Raw genomic sequence first — 21,665 nt, 5'->3', positions numbered from 1 at the left:
TAAATATAATACAAATGGGCTGTGGCATTCAAAATAGCCATTAAACATGATTTAGACACGTCACATGTTTGATAATCACAATTATTGTGTCATTAGATGATATGTCAACTGGTCTGGAAAATCTGCCCTCCGAGCCAGGTATATTTATCCTCTGTTTGTTCCTGCTATAGTCCTGGGGACAGAAGCCTTTCTGAAATAGAAAGGAAGAATAAATAAACGAAAGGAGAGTGGGAGGAAGGAAAACCTGAAAGGTATCAACAAACACACAGAAATACTCTGTGATGACAGGACACACACACACACACACACACACACACACACACACACACACACACACACACACACACACACACACACACACACACAGAGGAAGAACCCTACGTTGATGATGCGTGGCACACAACCAACCAGGTGGATCAGAACAACCAGAATACTTTATTACACTTCAACTATCGACACACATGGAAACCAAACATTTAATGTACGCTGGACACCACTCGTACTCAGCACAACAGCATTCAAAGTTGATTTCATATTGTCAGATTATTCATATTAAAATAGTTTAGAAAAATAACATTTCTGCTCCCAGCCATCTTCCACACTCCATGGATGAAACTCTCCATGGATGAAAGTTGTTACAACAATAAGACATCATCCAGTCAGAGGAGGACATCATCCTGTCCATGACATCAAGTCCCACACCTCCTGCTGGTGACTTGTGTCTCCTGGTCGTCAGTTCAGCCGCATGATGCCAAAGAAGGTTGAGTCTGCTTCCATGGAGACCTGGGCTTGGGGTCGATCTGGGATCACCAGCTCCAGCTCGTCTTCTCTCTCCAGCTTCACCATGCCTGAGACAGGACAGACAGTCATACACAAGAAGCCCTCATAGAAACACTGTGCACAAAGAGGCATGGAAGTAACTCTGCAGGACAGCACAGCCCCAGACTCTTTCTACCAGCTGCATTCAAGAATTTGCTATTACTGTAACTATATTCTTCTGTTACTGTAACTATAGTGGTCTATTACTGTTACTATAGTGTTCTATTACTGTATCTCCACTATAGTGGTCTATTACTGTAACTATAGTGTTGTATTGCTGTAATTATAGTGGTCTATTACTGTAACTATATTGGTCTATTACTGTAACTATAGTGTTGTATTGCTGTAACTATAGTGGTCTATTACTGTAACTAGTGTTATATTACTGTAACTATAGTGGTCTATTACTGTAACTATATTCTTCTGTTACTGTAACTATATTGGTCTATTACTGTAACTATAGTGTTCTATTACTGTATCTCTACTATAGTGGTCTATTACTGTAACTATAGTGTTGTATTACTGTAACTATAGTGTTGTATTACTGTAACTATAGTGTTGTATTACTGTAACTATAGTGTTGTATTGCTGTAACTATAGTGGTCTATTACTGTAACTAGTGTTATATTACTGTAACTATAGTGGTCTATTACGGTAACTATAGTGTTGTATTACTGTAACTATAGTGTTATGTTACTGTAAATATAGTCTTCTGTTACTGTAACTATGGTGGTCTATTACTGTAACTATAGTGTTCTATTACTGTAACTATAGTGGTCTATTACTGTAACTAGTGTTATATTACTGTAACTATAGTGTTATGTTACTGTAACTATAGTGGTCTATTACTGTAAACTCAACTACAGTCTCTTGCATATTGCTTATTTTCTTTATGTAGTCAGATCAACATTTTAATATGCAAATTGCTGAGTCTCATTACGGGTCTCTTGAGGTATTTACAGTATCATACATGATAAATATTTTTGTCCACTACAACTCAACTCCCATTTTCACAACACAGATGGAAGTACCACCAAAGGGTATCCCACTAGTGGAAACACGACAGGTGTTGGTTTCACCTCCAGTGTGGCAGGTATTGGCACAGTTGGTCTGGGGCATCTCCTGTAGACAGCGGAGCAGCTCTGTGGATCTCTGATCGGTTCCTCGACTACGCACTACGTGACCCATGATGGTGCCTGGACTTTGGAACAACCCCTGGGAAACAACAGGACAAACCATGTAGTCATCGTAATGGGGCAGATTTACCACCCCTAAGATATCCCTGCACAACATCTATTTGCGCCTCTACTGGATGGGAACTACAAGGCTGTGCTCAATGCAATGGCACTTATAAATTAAGATCCTTCAAACACCCCCAAACAGGGAAACAGATCCCAATTAAAGGAGTTATCACGTGCTCCACTAAGGCAGTTATTTATCTTATAACATGTCCTTGTGGTAAAAATGATGTGGGTAAAACAAAGCGTGAATTAAAAGTACGTATCTCAGAGCATCGTAGCACCATTAGGTGTAAAAACTTTACTTACTCAGTTGTGGCCCACTTTATGGAATCAAACGATCTCCCAAGCCTAAGGCCTCAAGCAAGGTTAGCATGGTGACCGAACCATCTCCCTTACATTTGACACTGTCTCCATGGATGAAGCTCTCCATGGATGAAACTCTCCATGGATGAAACTCTCCATGGATGAAACTCTCCATGGATGAAACTCTGCTGTGTGTAAAAGCTGTGAAGTACAACAATAAGACATCATCCAGTCAGAGGAGGACATCATCCAGTCAGAGGAGGACATCATCCAGTCAGAGGAGGACATCATCCTGTCAGAGGAGGACATCATCCTGTCAGAGGAGGACATCATCCTGTCAGGGAAGGACATCCACTAGAGACATCATCCTGTCAGAGGACATCATCCAGTCAGAGGAGGACATCCTCCTGTCAGAGCAGGACATCCACTAGAGACATCATCCTGTCAGAGGACATCATCCAGTCAGAGGAGGACATCATCCTGTCAGGGAAGGACATCTACTAGAGACATCATCCTGTCAGAGGAGGACATCATCCAGTCAGAGGAGGACATCCACTAGAGACATCATCCTGTCAGGGAAGGACATCCACTAGAGACATCATCCTGTCAGGGAAGGACATCCACTAGAGACATCATCCTGTCAGAGGAGGACATCATCCAGTCAGAGGAGGACATCATCCTGTCAGAGGAGGACATCATCCAGTCAGAGGAGGACATCATCCAGTCAGAGGAGGACATCATCCAGTCAGAGAAGGACATCAACCTGTCAGAGGAGGACATCATCCAGTCAGAGGAGGACATCATCCTGTCAGAGGAGGACATCATCCAGTCAGGGGAGGACATCATCCAGTCAGAGGAGGACATCATCCAGTCAGAGGAGGACATCATCCTGTCAGGGAAGGACATCATCCTGTCAGAGGGGGACATCATCCTGCCAGAGGAGGACATCATCCTGCCAGAGGAGGACATCATCCTGCCAGAGGAAGACATCATCCAGTCAGAGGAGGACATCATCCAGTCAGAGGAGGACATCATCCAGTCAGGGGAGGACATCATCCAGTCAGAGGAGGACATCATCCAGTCAGAGGAGGACATCATCCTGTCAGGGAAGGACATCATCCTGTCAGAGGAGGACATCATCCAGTCAGAGGAGGACATCATCCAGTCAGAGGAGGACATCATCCAGTCAGAGGAGGACATCATCCTGTCAGAGGAGGACATCATCCAGTTATGAGGAGGACATCATCCTGCCAGAGGAGGACATCATCCAGTCAGAGGAGGACATCATCCAGTCAGAGGAGGACATCATCCTGTCAGGGAAGGACATCCACTAGAGACATCATCCAGTCAGAGGAGGACATCATCCTGTCAGAGGAGGACATCATCCAGTCAGAGGAGGACATCATCCAGTCAGAGGAGGACATCATCCAGTCAGGGGAGGACATCATCCAGTCAGGGGAGGACATCATCCAGTCAGGGGAGGACATCATCCAGTCAGAGGAGGACATCATCCAGTCAGAGGAGGACATCATCCAGTCAGAGGAGGACATCATCCAGTCAGAGGAGGACATCATCCAGTCAGGGAAGGACATCATCCTGTCAGAGGAGGACATCATCCAGTCAGAGGAGGACATCATCCTGTCAGGGAAGGACATCATCCTGTCAGAGGAGGACATCATCCTGCCAGAGGAAGACATCATCCAGTCAGAGGAGGACATCATCCAGTCAGGGGAGGACATCATCCAGTCAGAGGAGGACATCATCCAGTCAGAGGAGGACATCATCCAGTCAGAGGAGGACATCATCCTGTCAGGGAAGGACATCATCCTGTCAGAGGAGGACATCATCCAGTCAGAGGAGGACATCATCCAGTCAGAGGAGGACATCATCCAGTCAGAGGAGGACATCATCCAGTCAGAGGAGGACATCATCCAGTCAGAGGAGGACATCATCCTGCCAGAGGAGGAGCCTCCTGTCTTCATAAGGAAAGCATTATTTGGGGAAAAGTGAAAGTAATCAACTGGTCTTCGGCACTATGATGATCTGAATCAGGTGAAAGGCCGTATATTACAGTATGATAAGACAGTCAGGTTGTATATTGCAGTACGATAAGACAGTCAGGTTGTATATTGCAGTACGATAAGACAGTCAGGTTGTATATTGCAGTACGATAAGACAGTCAGGTTGTATATTGCAGTACGATAAGACAGTCAGGTTGTATATTACAGTACGATAAGACAGTCAGGTTGTATATTACAGTATGATAAGACAGTCAGCAGTACAAGGTTGTATATTACATTATGATAAGACAGTCAGGTTGTATATTGCAGTACGATAAGACAGTCAGGTTGTATATTGCAGTACGATAAGACAGTCAGGTTGTATATTGCAGTACGATAAGACAGTCAGGTTGTATATTACAGTACGATAAGACAGTCAGGTTGTATATTACAGTACGATAAGACAGTCAGGTTGTATATTACAGTATGATAAGACAGTCAGGTTGTATATTACAGTACGATAAGACAGTCAGGTTGTATATTACAGTACGATAAGACAGTCAGGTTGTATATTACAGTATGATAAGACAGTCAGGTTGTATATTACAGTATGATAAGACAGTCAGGTTGTATATTGCAGTACGATAAGACAGTCAGGTTGTATATTACAGTATGATAAGACAGTCAGGTTGTATATTGCAGTACGATAAGACAGTCAGGTTGTATATTACAGTACGATAAGACAGTCAGGTTGTATATTACAGTATGATAAGACAGTCAGGTTGTATATTGCAGTACGATAAGACAGTCAGGTTGTATATTACAGTACGATAAGACAGTCAGGTTGTATATTACAGTATGATAGGACAGTCAGGTTGTATATTACAGTACGATAAGACAGTCAGGTTGTATATTACAGTATGATAAGACAGTCAGGTTGTATATTACAGTACGATAAGACAGTCAGGTTGTATATTACAGTATGATAGGACAGTCAGGTTGTATATTACAGTACGATAAGACAGTCAGGTTGTATATTACAGTATGATAAGACAGTCAGGTTGTATATTACAGTACGATAAGACAGTCAGGTTGTATATTACAGTATGATAAGACAGTCAGGTTGTATATTACAGTACGATAAGACAGTCAGGTTGTATATTGCAGTACGATAAGACAGTCAGGTTGTATATTACATTATGATAAGACAGTCAACAGTGAAAGGCTGTATTACATTTACATTTAAGTCATTTAGCAGACGCTCTTATCCAGAGCTACTTACAAATTGGTGAATTCACCTTCTGACATCCAGTGGAACAGCCACTTTACAATAGTGCATCTAAATCATTTAAGGGGGGGGGTGAGAAGGATTACTTTATCCTATCCTAGGTATTCCTTAAAGAGGTGGGGTTTCAGGTGTCTCCGGAAGGTGGTGATTGACTCCGCTGTCCTGGCGTCGTGAGGGAGTTTGTTCCACCATTGGGGGGCCAGAGCAGCGAACAGTTTTGACTGGGCTGAGCGGGAACTGTACTTCCTCAGTGGTAGGGAGGCGAGCAGGCCAGAGGTGGATGAACGCAGTGCCCTTGTTTGGGTGTAGGGCCTGATCAGAGCCTGGAGGTACTGCGGTGCCGTTCCCCTCACAGCTCCGTAGGCAAGCACCATGGTCTTGTAGCGGATGCGAGCTTCAACTGGAAGCCAGTGGAGAGAGCGGAGGAGCGGGGTGACGTGAGAGAACTTGGGAAGGTTGAACACCAGACGGGCTGCGGCGTTCTGGATGAGTTGTAGGGGTTTAATGGCACAGGCAGGGAGCCCAGCCAACAGCGAGTTGCAGTAATCCAGACGGGAGATGACAAGTGCCTGGATGAACTTAGATGAACTGGTTTTAGGGTATTTACATGCATAGGAAGTGTAGTGTACTGTTTCAATTATATCTGTATAAAACTATTACAAATCAGCCTTTTAACGAGTTAAATCCTGTTTCTAGTCCATTAGTTCCAATGTGAAATCATTGATGTCCCAGGACCAGGAGAGGTAAACCCTGTTGAAGTGGATGTAATACATACATGCAGACACAGCGCCAGTCAAAGGCTGTAATTTGATACTCCTGGTATTGGATATTTATTTATTTTACCTTTATTTAACTAGGCAAGTCAGTTAAGAACAAATTCTTATTTTCAATGACGGCCTAGGAACAGTGGGTTAACTGCCTGTTCAGGGGCAGAACGACAGATTTGTACCTTGTCAGCTCAGGGATTTGAACTTGCAACCTTCCAGTTACTAGTCCAACGCTCTAACCACTAGGCTACCAGTGGCCGCCCCGATATGACTGAAGAATAATCTCAAAGACATTCATACCTGAACTGCACCTTTATTTGCCAAGGTAGAGTCATTGATCAGTGAATATATTACATGTACAGGCTACAATGTGGGGATCTCATGCATGCTAATAGCTACATGTATATACTTCCATCCTTGCCACAAAGTGATATTATATTCTACTCAATCCATAGGCTTCATTAATGTCATCCAGGCTGTTTTGAAGTTGATACAACTGGCTATGATAGCTGAGGTTCATAGCTCGGTTCTGAACTAATATGTATACCAAAGGTTTGGGTCAATACACCGATCGGCTCGATAGCTAGCTACACATCCATAGGCATGCAGGTATTTGTTCCCCAGAATGATTCACAATATACCCACAGCAGTATGTGGAGACCGCTTCAAATTAGGGGATTCGGCTATTTAAACCACACCCGTTGCTGACAGGTGTATAAAATCAAGCACACCATGCAATCTCCATAGACAATCATTGGCAGTAGAATGGCCTTACTGAAGAGCTCAGTGACTTTCAACGTCATAAGATGCTACCTTTCCAACAAGTCAGTTCGTCAAATTTCTGCTCTGCTCGAGCTGCACCAGTCAACTGTAAGTGGAAACGTCTCGGAGCAACAACGGCTCAGCCGTGAAGTGGTAGGCCAAACAAGCTCGCAGAACGGGACCGCTGAAGTGTGTAGCGCATAAAAATTGTCTGTCCTCACTGAGTTCCAAACTGCCACAGCAACGTCATTGGGGTCATGAAATGAGTGTTAGACTGAAACAAAAAGTAGAATATGGAAGTGCCTACCTTGTCAGTCAACTGTCCCCAGAAGAGTAGCTCCCTGTGGTACTGAGACCATGTGGCCCCTCCTCCTGCGTCTCTCCCTCCTCAGTCCCTATCCAACCCAGTGATGCCTCTGTGGCATTCCTCTCCAGGCCCCAGCAATGCCCTTGAATTAACAGGAAACACCAGACCAGCCCACCGCTGGCCACAAGACCATTCCACACTACGGGACACACCAACACACTCCTGTTTTCACTCTTCAGTCAGTCAAGGCTTCTCCCAGTCTCCCCTTCTCGAGTTCCTCTCCAACCCTCTCCCCGGCGTTCCTCTGAGAGTTCCTCTCCGACCCTCTCTCCCCGTCTTCCCTCCTAGAGGACCTCTCCAACCCTCTCCCCGGCGTTCCTCCGAGAGTTCCTCTCCGACCCTCACCGTCTCCCCTCCTCGAGTTCATCTCCGACCCTCTCTCCCAGTCTCCCCTCCTCGAGTTCATCTCCGACCCTCTCCCCGTCGTTCCTCCTAGAGTTCCTCTCCGACCCTCTCTCCCAGTCTCCCGTCCTATAGTTCCTCTCCAACCCTCTCCCCGTCGTCCCTCAGAGTTCCTCTCCGACCCTCTCTCCCCGTCGTTCCTCCTAGAGTTCCTCTCTGACCCTCTCTCCCTCCCAACCAGCTGAACACCGCTGCTGCTTGCCAAGACCAACTCATTGCTAAATAGAGGGAGATGGTGTCTCTATCACTGTGGTGGAGGGGGGAATGACTAAGATTGTGTCCCAAATGTCACCCTAGTCCCTACAGAGTGCACAACGTTTGACAAGAGCCGTATGAGCCTCCTGGTCAAAAGTAGTGCACTACATTTGGAACAGGGTGCCATTTGGGACAAAGGTTCGGAGAAGCGCAGCCGTTTAGGTCCCGAAGTCACCAATGACGGGAGTGGAATAGAAGGAAGGCTGGTAAACACACACGGTATCAACATGGATATACTGCACACTAAGACGTGAAACCAGAGGTTTGGAACCATAACATACCGCTACTGACACTTTGCAACGTCAGTCAACATTATAAAACATGTCAACACATTTGAGTTGTTTAAATCATGATGTATTTTATTCCAATAATATATACATATACACTGTTACAACCTGTCTTTATATACACCATGGACTGGATTAGAGTTGCAAAACTCTACTACCCCCCCTCAAAAGCAGGAAATCCATAATCATCCAACGAGGAGTTCTGGAAACTTTAGGAAAGTAACCCAAAGACTTGGATGGTTTACCTACGGGAGACGGACATTAATACTGCAACTAAAGCAGAAATAAAGAACTGTTGTACAGCTGAATGACAAGCACAGGTTCAATTCATTATCTTTATCATTTTACTGTACAACAATGTGTAAATTGTAAACTGACGAACTGGAAGAGAGAGAGAGATGGAGTAGTATTATATTACAGTACAATAACTTTCCTACATTAAATATGAAAATAAATTATATTATGCAAGTAAAATGACTGTAGGTAAATATAAAATGGCAACAGCCTGTTTTCAACCAATCAAAAACCAGGAGGTTATTGGTTAATCTACTTTGCCTGGCAACGCCCAAGCCTGAAATAATTCATTCTTGCCTCTTCATAGGTTCCACTGCACATCATGTGACTTGTCAACAATGCCACAGTTTCTGGACAGATCCACAAGAATGTGTTGACAAGCCTGTGATTAACATGTCAGAGCTTTTTAAACACCATGAGACTATATAGTACCATCAGAGAGCTGAGAAACACCATGAGACTATATAGTACCATCTGAGAGCCTAGAAACACGATGAGACTATATAGTACCATCTGAGACCCTAGCAACACCATGATACTATATAGTACCATCTGAGAGCCTAGAAACACCATGAGACTATATAGTACCATCAGAGAGCCTAGAAACACGATGAGACTATATAGTACCATCTGAGAGCCTAGCAACACCATGAGACTCTATAGTACCATCTGAGAGCCTAGAAACACGATGAGACTATATAGTACCATCTGAGAGCCTAGAAACACGATGAGACTATATAGTACCATCTGAGACCCTAGCAACACCATGAGACTATATAGTACCATCTAAGAGCCTAGAAACACCATGAGACTATGTAGTACCATCAGAGAGCCTAGAAACACCATGAGACTATATAGTACCGTCAGAGAGCCTAGAAACACCATGATACTATATAGTACCATCTGAGAGCCTAGAAACACCATGAGACTATATAGTACCAGCAGAGCCTAGAAACACCATGAGACTATATAGTACCAGCAGAGAGCCTAGAAACACTATGAGGCTATATAGTACCATCTGAGAGCCTAGAAACACCATGATACTATATAGTACCATCTGAGAGCCTAGAAACACCATGATACTATATAGTACCATCTGAGAGCCTAGAAACACCATGAGACTATATAGTACCATCTGAGAGCCTAGAAACACCATGAGACTATATAGTACCATCTGAGAGCCTAGAAACACCATGAGACTATATAGTACCAGCAGAGCCTAGAAACACTATGAGGCTATATAGTACCATCTGAGAGCCTAGAAACACCATGAGACTATATAGTACCATCTGAGAGCCTAGAAACACCATGAGACTATATAGTACCATCTGAGAGCCTAGAAACACCATGAGACTATATAGTACCAGCAGAGCCTAGAAACACTATGAGGCTATATAGTACCATCTGAGAGCCTAGAAACACCATGAAACTATATAGTACCATCTGAGAGCCTAGAAACACCATGATACTATATAGTACCAGCAGAGAGCCTAGAAACACCATGAGGCTATATCGTACCAACTGAGAGCCTACAAACACCATGAGACTATATAGTACCATATGAGAGCCTAGAAACACCATGAGACTATATAGTACCATCTGAGAGCCTAGAAACACCATGATACTATATAGTACCGTCAGAGAGCCTAGAAACACCATGATACTATATAGTACCGTCAGAGAGCCTAGAAACACCATGATACTATATAGTACCGTCAGAGAGCCTAGAAACACCATGATACTATATAGTACCGCCAGAGAGCCTAAACACCATGAGACTATATAGTACCATCTGAGAGCCTAGAAACACCATGACAGACTATATAGTACCATCTGAGAGCCTAGCAACACCATGATACTATATAGTACCATCTGAGAGCCTAGAAACACCGAGACAATATTGTACCATCTGAGAGCCTAGAAACACCATGATACTATATAGTACCATCTGAGAGCCTAGAAACACCATGAGACTATATAGTACCATCTGAGAGCCTAGAAACACCATGAGACTATATAGTACCATCTGAGAGCCTAGAAACACCATGACAGACTGTATAGTACCATCTGAGAGCCTAGAAACACCATGACAGACTATATAGTACCATCTGAGAGCCTAGAAACACCATTGGACTATATAGTACCATCTGAGAGCCTAGAAACACCATGAGACTATATAGTACCATCTGAGAGCCTAGAAACACCATGAGACTATATAGTACCAGCAGAGCCTAGAAACACTATGAGGCTATATAGTACCATCTGAGAGCCTAGAAACACCATGAAACTATATAGTACCATCTGAGAGCCTAGAAACACCATGAGACTATATAGTACCATCTGAGCGCCTACAAACACCATGAGACTATATAGTACCATCTGAGAGCCTAGAAACACCATGAAACTATATAGTACCATCTGAGAGCCTAGAAACACCATGAGACTATATTGTACCATCTGAGAGCCTACAAACACCATGAGACTATATAGTACCATATGAGAGCCTAGAAACACCATGAGACTATATAGTACCATCTGAGAGCCTAGAAACACCATGACAGACTACATAGTACCATCTGAGAGCCTAGCAACACCATGAGACTATATAGTACCATCTGAGAGCCTAGAAACACCGAGACTATATAGTACCATCTGAGAGCCTAGAAACACCATGATACTATATAGTACCATCAGAGAGCCTAGAAACACCATGACTATATAGTACCATCTGAGAGCCTAGAAACACCATGAGACTATATAGTACCATCTGAGAGCCTAGAAACACCATGACAGACTATATAGTACCATCTGAGAGCCTAGAAACACCATGACAGACTATATAGTACCATCTGAGAGCCTAGAAACACCATTGGACTATATAGTACCATCTGAGAGCCTAGAAACACCATGAGACTATATAGTACCATCTGAGAGCCTAGAAACACCATGAGACTATATAGTACCAGCAGAGCCTAGAAACACTATGAGGCTATATAGTACCATCTGAGAGCCTAGAAACACCATGAAACTATATAGTACCATCTGAGAGCCTAGAAACACCATGAGACTATATAGTACCATCTGAGAGCCTACAAACACCATGAGACTATATAGTACCATATGAGAGCCTAGAAACACCATGAGACTATATAGTACCATCTGAGAGCCTAGAAACACCATGATACTATATAGTACCGTCAGAGAGCCTAGAAACACCATGATACTATATAGTACCATCTGAGAGCCTAGAAACACCATGACAGACTATATAGTACCATCTGAGAGCCTAGCAACACCATGAGACTATATAGTACCATCTGAGAGCCTAGAAACACCGAGACTATATAGTACCATCTGAGAGCCTAGAAACACCATGATACTATATAGTACCATCTGAGAGCCTAGAAACACCATGAGACTATATAGTACCGCCAGAGAACCTAGAAACACCATGAGACTATATAGTACCATCTGAGAGCCTAGAAACACCATGACAGACTATATAGTACCATCTGAGAGCCTAGCAACACCATGAGACTATATAGTACCATCTGAGAGCCTAGAAACACCATGATACTATATAGTACCATCTGAGAGCCTAGAAACACCATGATACTATATAGTACCATCTGAGAGCCTAGAAACACCATGAGACTATATAGTACCATCTGAGAGCCTAGAAACACCATGACAGACTATATAGTAACATCTGAGAGCCTAGAAACACAATGACAGACTATATAGTACCATCTGAGAGCCTAGAAACACCATGAGACTATATAGTACCATCTGAGAGCCTAGAAACACCAACGCCTATTAATAACAAAGATGTGTATCCATCAATCAATCCTTTGGTTGTGAGCAATAACCTCAATAAATACGGTTTACTTTGCAGCTAAGGATGTTGTTGTGAAAAGAACCTCAATCGTCAGTACTGCAGTATATACTGTAATATTATAATGTGGGATATGAGATATGAACATATAACAGTATAATGTGGGATATGAGATATGAAGATATAACAGTATAATGTGGGATATGAGATATGAACATATAACAGTATAATGTGGGATATGAGATATGAACATATCCTTTTGTACTGGTTAATGGAAGTTGTCAGTAATCCATTTTAGGACATCCAGTTGTCCATGCTGCTGCTGACCCTCTTGGTGCTGATAGTACTAAAACAACGTAGCAAAGTGCCATCGTTCGCTGTGCACCATTAAAAAGACCTTCAATGTCTTAATGAATGATTTGTTCCTGCTGTAGGAGCAGTCTCCCCGCTGTAGGAGCAGTCTCCCCGCTGTAGGAGCAGCCTCCCCGCTGTAGGAGCAGTCTCCCCGCTGTAGGAGCAGCCTCCCCGTGTTGTAGGAGCAGCCTCCCCGTGTTGTAGGAGCAGTCTCCCCGCTGTAGGAGCAGTCTCCCCGCTGTAGGAGCAGTCTCCCCGCTGTAGGAGCAGCCTCCCCGTGTTGTAGGAGCAGCCTCCCCGCGTTGTAGGAGCAGTCTCCCCGCTGTAGGAGCAGTCTCCCCGCTGTAGGAGCAGCCTCCCCGTGTTGTAGGAGCAGCCTCCCCGTGTTGTAGGAGCAGCCTCCCCGTGTTGTAGGAGCAGCCTCCCCGTGTTGTAGGAGCAGCCTCCCCTCGTTGTAGGAGCAGCCTCCCCGTGTTGTAGGAGCAGCCTCCCCGTGTTGTAGGAGCAGCCTCCCCGCTGTAGGAGCAGCCACCCCGCTGTAGGAGCAGCCTCCCCGTGTTGTAGGAGCAGCCTCCCCGTGTTGTAGGAGCAGCCTCCCCGCTGTAGGAGCAGCCTCCCGCTGTAGGAGCAGCCTCCCCGTGTTGTAGGAGCAGCCTCCCGTGTTGTAGGAGCAGCCTGTAGGAGCAGCCTCCCGTGTTGTAGGAGCAGCCTCCCCGTGTTGTAGGAGCAGCCTCCCGTGTTGTAGGAGCAGCCTCCCGTGTTGTAGGAGCAGCCTCCCCGCTGTAGGAGCAGCCTCCCCGCTGTAGGAGCAGCCTCCCCGCTGTAGGAGCTGTAGGAGCAGCCTCCCCGCTGTAGGAGCAGCCTCCCCGCTGTAGGAGCAGCCTCCCGTGCTGTAGGAGCAGCCTCCCCGTGTTGTAGGAGCAGCCTAGGAGCCCCGCTGTAGGAGCAGCCTCCCCGCTGTAGGAGCAGCCTCCCGTTGTAGGAGCAGCCTCCCCGTGTTGTAGGAGCAGCCTCCCGTGTTGTAGGAGCAGTCTCCCCGCTGTAGGAGCAGCCTCCCGTGTTGTAGGAGCAGCCTCCCCGCTGTAGGAGCAGCCTCCCGCGTTGTAGGAGCAGTCTCCCCGCTGTAGGAGCAGCCTCCCCGTGTTGTAGGAGCAGCCTCCCCGTGTTGTAGGAGCAGCCTCTCCTCGCTGTAGGAGCAGCCTCCCCGCTGTAGGAGCAGCCTCCCCGTGTTGTAGGAGCAGCCTCCCCGTGTTGTAGGAGCAGCCTCCCCGCTGTAGGAGCAGCCTCCCCGTGTTGTAGGAGCAGCCTCCCGTGTTGTAGGAGCAGCCTCCCCGTGTTGTAGGAGCAGCCTCCCCGCTGTAGGAGCAGCCTCCCCGTGTTGTAGGAGCAGCCTCCCCGCTGTAGGAGCAGCCTCCCCGTGTTGTAGGGCAGCCTCCCCGTGTTGTAGGAGCAGCCTCCCCGTGTTGTAGGAGCAGCCTCCCGTGTTGTAGGAGCAGCCTCCCCGTGTTGTAGGAGCAGCCTCCCCGCTGTAGGAGCAGCCTCCCCGTGTTGTAGGAGCAGCCTCCCCGCTGTAGGAGCAGCCTCCCCGTGTTGTAGGAGCAGCCTCCCCGTGTTGTAGGAGCAGCCTCCCCGCTGTAGGAGCAGCCTCCCCGCTGTAGGAGCAGCCTCCCCGCTGTAGGAGCAGCCTCCCCGTGTTGTAGGAGCAGCCTCCCCGTGTTGTAGGAGCAGTCTCCCCGTGTTGTAGGAGCAGCCTCCCCGTGTTGTAGGAGCAGCCTCCCCGCTGTAGGAGCAGCCTCCCCGCTGTAGGAGCAGCCTCCCCGCTGTAGGAGCAGCCTCCCCGTGTTGTAGGAGCAGCCTCCCCGTGTTGTAGGAGCAGCCTCCCCGTGCTGTAGGAGCAGTCTCCCCGCTGTAGGAGCAGTCTCCCTGCTGTAGGAGTCTCAGTGAGTTCCAATACAATGGGTTTGTCAAGTCATGTGCTGAAACAAATGTTCCTTTATCCACCCGTTTCTGCCCCAAGGTTGTGAGAAAACAGTGACTGTGTCGATCACGATGAAACAAAATTCTCCCTCCAATCCAGCATCGAGTTGGTCCGGGTTAGTTTTATTTTTTGGGGGCCCAACCAATACCCCCTTGTCTGGGTCTGTTTGTTCTTCATATCCTACCAGAACCTAGCACCAGTCACCAGAATAAATGGAGCAAGAAATAAATGATGATTGGCGTTATGAAGCTATTGTATGAGGATTTCTCTACAGTATGGTTCCAAGCTGGTTAGTTCTTTAGTTTGAAGCAGTGAAAAGGAGTGGGAACTAGGACTTGAAAGCCTATTAGAAAGCAGAGCACCTCTCTCCCTTCCAGGGCAGCCTATTAGAAAGCAGAGCACCTCTCTCCCTTCCAGGGCAGCCTATTAGAAAGCAGAGCACGTCTCTCCCTTCCAGGGCAGCCTATTAGAAAGCAGAGCACGTCTCTCCCTTCCAGGGCAGCCTATTAGAAAGCAGAACACCTCTCTCCCTTCCAGGGCAGCCTATTAGAAAGCAGAGCACGTCTCTCCCTTCCAGGGCAGCCTATTAGAAAGCAGAACACCTCTCTCCCTTCCAGGGCAGCCTATTAGAAAGCAGAGCACCTCTCTCCCTTCCAGGGCAGCCTATTAGAAAGCAGAGCGCCTCTCTCCCTTCCAGGGCAGCCTATTAGAAAGCAGAACACCTCTCTCCCTTCCAGGGCAGCCTATTAGAAAGCAGAGCACCTCTCTCCCTTCCAGGGCAGCCTATTAGAAAGCAGAGCGCCTCTCTCCCTTCCAGGGCAGCCTATTAGAAAGCAGAGCACCTCTCTCCCTTCCAGGGCAGCCTATTAGAAAGCAGAGCACGTCTCTCCCTTCCAGGGCAGCCTATCAGAAAGCAGAGCACCTCTCTCCCTTCCAGGGCAGCCTATTAGAAAGCAGAGCACCTCTCTCCCTTCCAGGGCAGCCTATTAGAAAGCAGAGCACCTCTCTCCCTTCCAGGGCAGCCTATTAGAAAGCAGAGCGCCTCTCTCCCTTCCAGGGCAGCCTATTAGAAAGCAGAGCGCCTCTCTCCCTTCCAGGGCAGCCTATTAGAAAGCAGAGCACCTCTCTCCCTTCCAGGGCAGCCTATTAGAAAGCAGAGCACCTCTCTCCCTTCCAGGGCAGCCTATCAGAAAGCAGAGCACCTCTCCCCCTTCCAGGGCAGCCTATTAGAAAGCAGAGCACCTCTCTCCCTTCCAGGGCAGCCTATTAGAAAGCAGAGCACCTCTCTCCCTTCCAGGGCAGCCTATTAGAAAGCAGAGCGCCTCTCTCCCTTCCAGGGCAGCCTATTAGAAAGCAGAGCGCCTCTCCCTTCCAGGGCAGCCTATTAGAAAGCAGAGCACCTCTCTCCCTTCCAGGGCAGCCTATTAGAAAGCAGAGCACCTCTCTCCCTTCCAGGGCAGCCTATTAGAAAGCAGAGCACGTCTCTCCCTTCCAGGGCAGCCTATCAGAAAGCAGAGCACCTCTCTCCCTTCCAGGGCAGCCTATTAGAAAGCAGAACACCTCTCTCCCTTCCAGGGGAGCCTATTAGAAAGCAGAGCACCTCTCTCCCTTCCAGGGCAGCCTATTAGAAAGCAGAGCACGTCTCTCCCTTCCAGGGCAGCCTATCAGAAAGCAGAGCACCTCTCTCCCTTCCAGGGCAGCCTATTAGAAAGCAGAGCACCTCTCTCCCTTCCAGGGCAGCCTATCAGAAAGCAGAGCACCTCTCTCCCTTCTCCATAGAGGTCTTCCTAGCTCCCATGTTGAACTTGAACTTCGACTGGTCAGCGATCATCTGGTTGATTTCATTCTGTTTGTAGGAGGACAGTTTTTGACCGATCCATGCTACTTTAGTCTCTTCCTGGTTACCATGGATACACCTCAGACAGGCTCTGCCAATCAGGTAGGCCACCTCGGCCAGGTTGAGGAGAACACACACCCCCGACACGGAGAGCATGAACACGGTGAAGATGGTTTTCTCCGTGGGTCGTGACACGAAGCAGTCCACAGTGTTGGGGCAGGGGTACGAGTCACACTTGACCAGACGGAACATCTTGAAGTCAGGGTAGATCAAGTAGAATATATAAAGGAAGCAGACTTCCAGAACAATCCTAAACAGCACACTGATCATGTAGGTCCACCAGAGGGCGCCTGTGATCGCAAACTTCTGGTTCTTGAGTTGTTCCAGCTCCTTAGGGGAACCGCGCCCGGACTTCTTCAGGATCTTCTTGTTGATGTGTCTGCGATGGGCTACATGCATGGCCACTAGGAGAGCAGGCGTGGACACCAGGATGAGCTGCAAGGCCCACAGGCGGATGTGTGAGATGGGAAAGAACTGGTCATAGCAGACAGAGTTGCAGCCGGGCTGCTGGGTGTTGCAGGTGAAGCCAGACTTCTCGTCGCCCCAGACCGACTCGGCCGCCACCACGAGGACCAGGATTCTGAAGATGAAGATGACAGACAGCCAGATCCGGCCGATCCCGGTGGAATGCCTGTTTACGCCGCTGATCACGGCGTAAAAGGACCCCCAGTTCATTTTCGATTCCAGGTCTGGAGAGGAGAAACGAGAAGGGATATAGTTCAGACTGTTTAATGTTAACGTTTCAGCTCTAAAAGCTTTTCTCAAGCCCAGTCTGGAAAGGAGAAATGTCAAGCTGATGATCACACTAGAAGAATATAGGACTTAGGAAACAACTTTCTGTTGACAATGCATCTCACTGGGGCGGCAGGGTAGCCTAGTGGTTAGAGCGTTGGACTAGTAACCGAAAGGTTGCAAGTTCAAATCCCCGAGCTGACAAGTTTCAAATTTGTCGTTCTGCCCCTGAACAGGCAGAAAATAAGAATTTGTTCTTAACTGAATTGCATAGTTAAATAAAGGTCAAATAAAATAAATAGGGAAGGAGAGCATTTTATGTTAAATAAAGGTAAAATAAATACAAGCTGACGATCGATCACACTGGGAAAGGTGGTCATTCTCTATAAGAACGACCATGTCAAGGAAACATGTAATGAAGGAATTAGGGGACATCAAGGTACATCACATGTTGGTAACATATTGATTTAGTCATTGAAACTGTACAATCTCTGAGTCATAATAAAGGCAATCAATCAAACATGTAGTGAGGAAGAGAGAGTTCTTAAATAACCCCACAGGTGTACTGTATGTATCCAACCAACAATCATCCGAAATGAGCTCAAATCACTAAAACACCAGACAGAGAAACATTCTCAAACCGTACTAATGTGGACTAAAACAGAACCTTCCTCCTATATAGTCAACAACCCCCAACAAAACACACCCTTGTCTGCACCTAGAAAAGTGCACTACTTTCAACCAGGACCCATTGAATAGGGTGTGATTTCGAAAGCAGCCCCAGTACTCCCTGAGCTGTTGGTCCTACCAGTCTCCGCTGGCAGCACCAGGTCCTTCAACCACCACCGTCAGGTGTAGCCATGGAGCTGGAGCGGTCGGGTCACAGCAACGGCAAACAAGACTCAGCCTATCCCTGGCCTGCGCTTTAAGAACCTCGGGGCGATGGCCTAACACGGGCGTAACGTCACGCCACGTAACGCTCCGATAGCCAATAGCGAAATGATAACGGAGACATGTGATCCATTCAACAAGTATTAATACTGACTGACCGTAACCTGACCTTCAGACAGACGGACAAACGGACACGGCTACACCAGACAGGCAGGCCAAGGTACATTCTCCAAGCAACGACTCAAACATCCATCTCACTAGAAGAATCTTACATCTAACTTCAGACAGACACTGTCTAAGACCTCTGCTGTAACTGAAGAAATATAGCCAAATCTCAAAACAGTCTTTAAACTATACCAATCATAAAATACACCCAGATCAAACCAAGAGAAGTTATTGTATTTGAGTGAACAGATGTTTCATATCAGTAACTACTGTCTTTCTGCAGAACCATTCTAGAATCTAGTCTGGAATTCTAGAATTCTCAGAGAACTCCAGAACACCTCAGAGAGTCAGAATCTCTTTCCTTTTCCTCAGGAATCTCAACACATCATCATCCGAATGGTTAATGAAGAGAATCAGAGATATGATGGATTTTACCTTCAGCTGTGGTGGTACACAAAATGTGTACAAAGAAGGGTTAAATGAAATGTGTTTATTTGATCATGGAATCAGAAGGCTCTTGGCTTGTTAAAGGATGCGGTGGTAAAATGCTAATCATTCCCGCGACACGAGCCACTACCCTGCACCGTAGCAGAGCCCAGCGCAGCACAGCGGTCACATGGTCTTATATAAACTATTACCATACAATGCTGCCCTTTATCAGAGCCACAACAAGACTCTGTGTTGTTCTGATGAAACGCCTTGGTTTCTGCCTACCCCCAGCAGAACATACAGTAGAAAGAATCTGTGTGGACACAAATGGCCTGAGCTCCATGCCAAATGAATTATTGTGCTGGGAGGGGAGGGGCAGAGGGCTTCTGACCCGAACCACTGAGCGAGAGAGCAGGGAAAAAAGGCGGGCAGTGGGCAAAATTAGATGTTTGCAAAATCATTCAAGAAACTATGAATCAAACAGTTCCAGAAGTGGACAGTCAATGGCTTTGTGCTATATACTGGGTGTTTATTTAGGGATTAGATGGTTCTGATTGGCTTGTTCCCCTGAGCTATCTATTAGATGGTTCTGATTGGCTTGTTCCAATTTGCCAGCAGCATACCACCCTGCATACCACTGCTGGCTTACTTCAGAAGCTAAGCAGGGTTGGTCCTGGTCAGTACCTGGATGGGAGACCAGATGCTGCTGGAAGTGGTGTTGGAGGGCCAGTAGATAACACTTTTTCCTCTGGTCTAAAAAAATATCCCACTGCCCTGTGTAGGGTGGCGTCTTTCGGATGGGACGTTAAACGGGTGTCTTGACTCTCTGAGGTCATTAAAGATTCCATGGCACTTATCGTAAGAGTAGGGGTGTTAACCCCGGTGTCCTGGCTAAATTCCCAAGCTGTCCCTCATACCATCACGGTCACCTAATCATCCCCAGCTTACAATATGCTCATTCATCGCCCTCCTCTCCCCTGTAACTATTCCCCAGGTCGTTGCTGTAAATGAGAATGTGTTTTCAGTCAACTTACCTGGTAAAATAACAGATAAATCAAAATAAAAAGTTCCCCTGATCTATCCATTAGATGGTTCTGATTGGCTTGTTCCCCTGATCTATCCATTAGATGGTTCCGATTGGCTTGTTCCCCTGATCTATCCATTAGATGGTTCCGATTGGCTTGTTCCCCTGATCTATCCATTAGATGGTTCCGATTGGCTTGTTCCCCTGATCTATCCATTAGATGGTTCCGATTGGCTTGTTCCCCTGATCTATCCATTAGATGGTTCCGATTGGCTTGTTCCCTGATCTATCCATTAGATGGTTCCGATTGGCTTGTTCCCTGATCTATCCATTAGATGGTTCCGATTGGCTTGTTCCCCTGATCTATCCATTAGATGGTTCCGATTGGCTTGTTCCCCTGATCTATCCATTAGATGGTTCCGATTGGCTTGTTCCCCTGATCTATCCATTAGATGGTTCCGATTGGCTTGTTCCCCTGATCTATCCATTAGATGGTTCCGATTGGCTTGTTCCCCTGATCTATCCATTAGATGGTTCCGATTGGCTTGTTCCCCTGATCTATCCATTAGATGGTTCCGATTGGCTTGTTCCCCTGATCTATCCATTAGATGGTTCCGATTGGCTTGTTCCCCTGACCTATCCATTAGATGGTTCCGATTGGCTTGTTCCCCTGACCTATCCATTAGATGGTTCCGATTGGCTTGTTCCCCTGACCTATCCATTAGATGGTTCCGATTGGCTTGTTCCCCTGACCTATCCATTAGATGGTTCCGATTGGCTTGTTCCCCTGACCTATCCATTAGATGGTTCCGATTGGCTTGTTCCCCTGACCTATCCATTAGATGGTTCCGATTGGCTTGTTCCCCTGATCTATCCATTAGATGGTTCCGATTGGCTTGTTCCCCTGATCTATCCATTAGTTGGTTCCGATTGGCTTGTTCCCCTGATCTATCCATTAGTTGGTTCCGATTGGCTTGTTCCCTGATCTATCCATTAGATGGTTCCGATTGGCTTGTTCCCCTGATCTATCCATTAGATGGTTCCGATTGGCTTGTTCCCTGATCTATCCATTAGATGGTTCCGATTGGCTTGTTCCCCTGATCTATCCATTAGTTGGTTCCGATTGGCTTGTTCCCCTGATCTATCCATTAGTTGGTTCCGATTGGCTTGTTCCCCTGATCTATCCATTAGATGGTTCCGATTGGCTTGTTCCCCTGATCTATCCATTAGATGGTTCCGATTGGCTTGTTCCCCTGATCTATCCATTAGATGGTTCCGATTGGCTTGTTCCCCTGATCTATCCATTAGTTGGTTCCGATTGGCTTGTTCCCCTGATCTATCCATTAGATGGTTCCAATTGGCTTGTTCCCCTGATCTATCCATTAGATGGTTCCGATTGGCTTGTTCCCCTGATCTATCCATTAGATGGTTCCGATTGGCTTGTTCCCCTGATCTATCCATTAGATGGTTCCGATTGGCTTGTTCCCCTGATCTATCCATTAGATGGTTCCGATTGGCTTGTTCCCCTGATCTATCCATTAGATGGTTCCGAATGGCTTGATCCCCTGATCTATC

At 46.6% G+C, this 21,665-nt stretch overlaps 2 protein-coding genes across 3 annotated transcripts; both read right to left on the bottom strand.

Moving 5' to 3' along the window:
• Positions 1-429: 429 nt before the first annotated feature.
• LOC135545137 (tumor necrosis factor ligand superfamily member 13B-like) lies at positions 430-2,554 on the bottom strand. Its single transcript, XM_064972771.1, has 2 exons — positions 1,899-2,554; positions 430-848 (listed from the first exon to the last, which is right to left on the bottom strand). The coding sequence occupies exons 1-2, from the start codon at positions 2,110-2,112 to the stop codon at positions 733-735; spliced, it is 330 nt and encodes a 109-aa protein (XP_064828843.1). The 5' UTR covers positions 2,113-2,554; the 3' UTR covers positions 430-732.
• Positions 2,555-16,499: 13,945 nt separating this feature from the next.
• On the bottom strand, positions 16,500-19,146 carry LOC135545417 (gap junction beta-1 protein-like). Of its 2 annotated transcripts, none has more exons than XM_064973024.1 (2): positions 19,073-19,146; positions 16,500-17,538 (listed from the first exon to the last, which is right to left on the bottom strand). In XM_064973024.1, the coding sequence occupies exon 2, from the start codon at positions 17,522-17,524 to the stop codon at positions 16,697-16,699; it is 828 nt and encodes a 275-aa protein (XP_064829096.1). In that variant the 5' UTR covers positions 17,525-17,538; positions 19,073-19,146; the 3' UTR covers positions 16,500-16,696. The 2 variants fall into 2 exon arrangements, with proteins under 2 accessions (XP_064829096.1, XP_064829097.1); XM_064973025.1 differs by lacking the exon at positions 19,073-19,146 and adding an exon at positions 18,390-18,468.
• Between the last annotated feature and the right edge of the window lie 2,519 nt (positions 19,147-21,665).

Source organism: Oncorhynchus masou, chromosome 9 (assembly GCF_036934945.1).
Source record: "Oncorhynchus masou masou isolate Uvic2021 chromosome 9, UVic_Omas_1.1, whole genome shotgun sequence".
NCBI lineage: Eukaryota > Metazoa > Chordata > Actinopteri > Salmoniformes > Salmonidae > Oncorhynchus > Oncorhynchus masou.
Note: the sequence above shows the minus strand (reverse complement) of the source record. Positions and strands in the feature narration are given on the sequence as shown.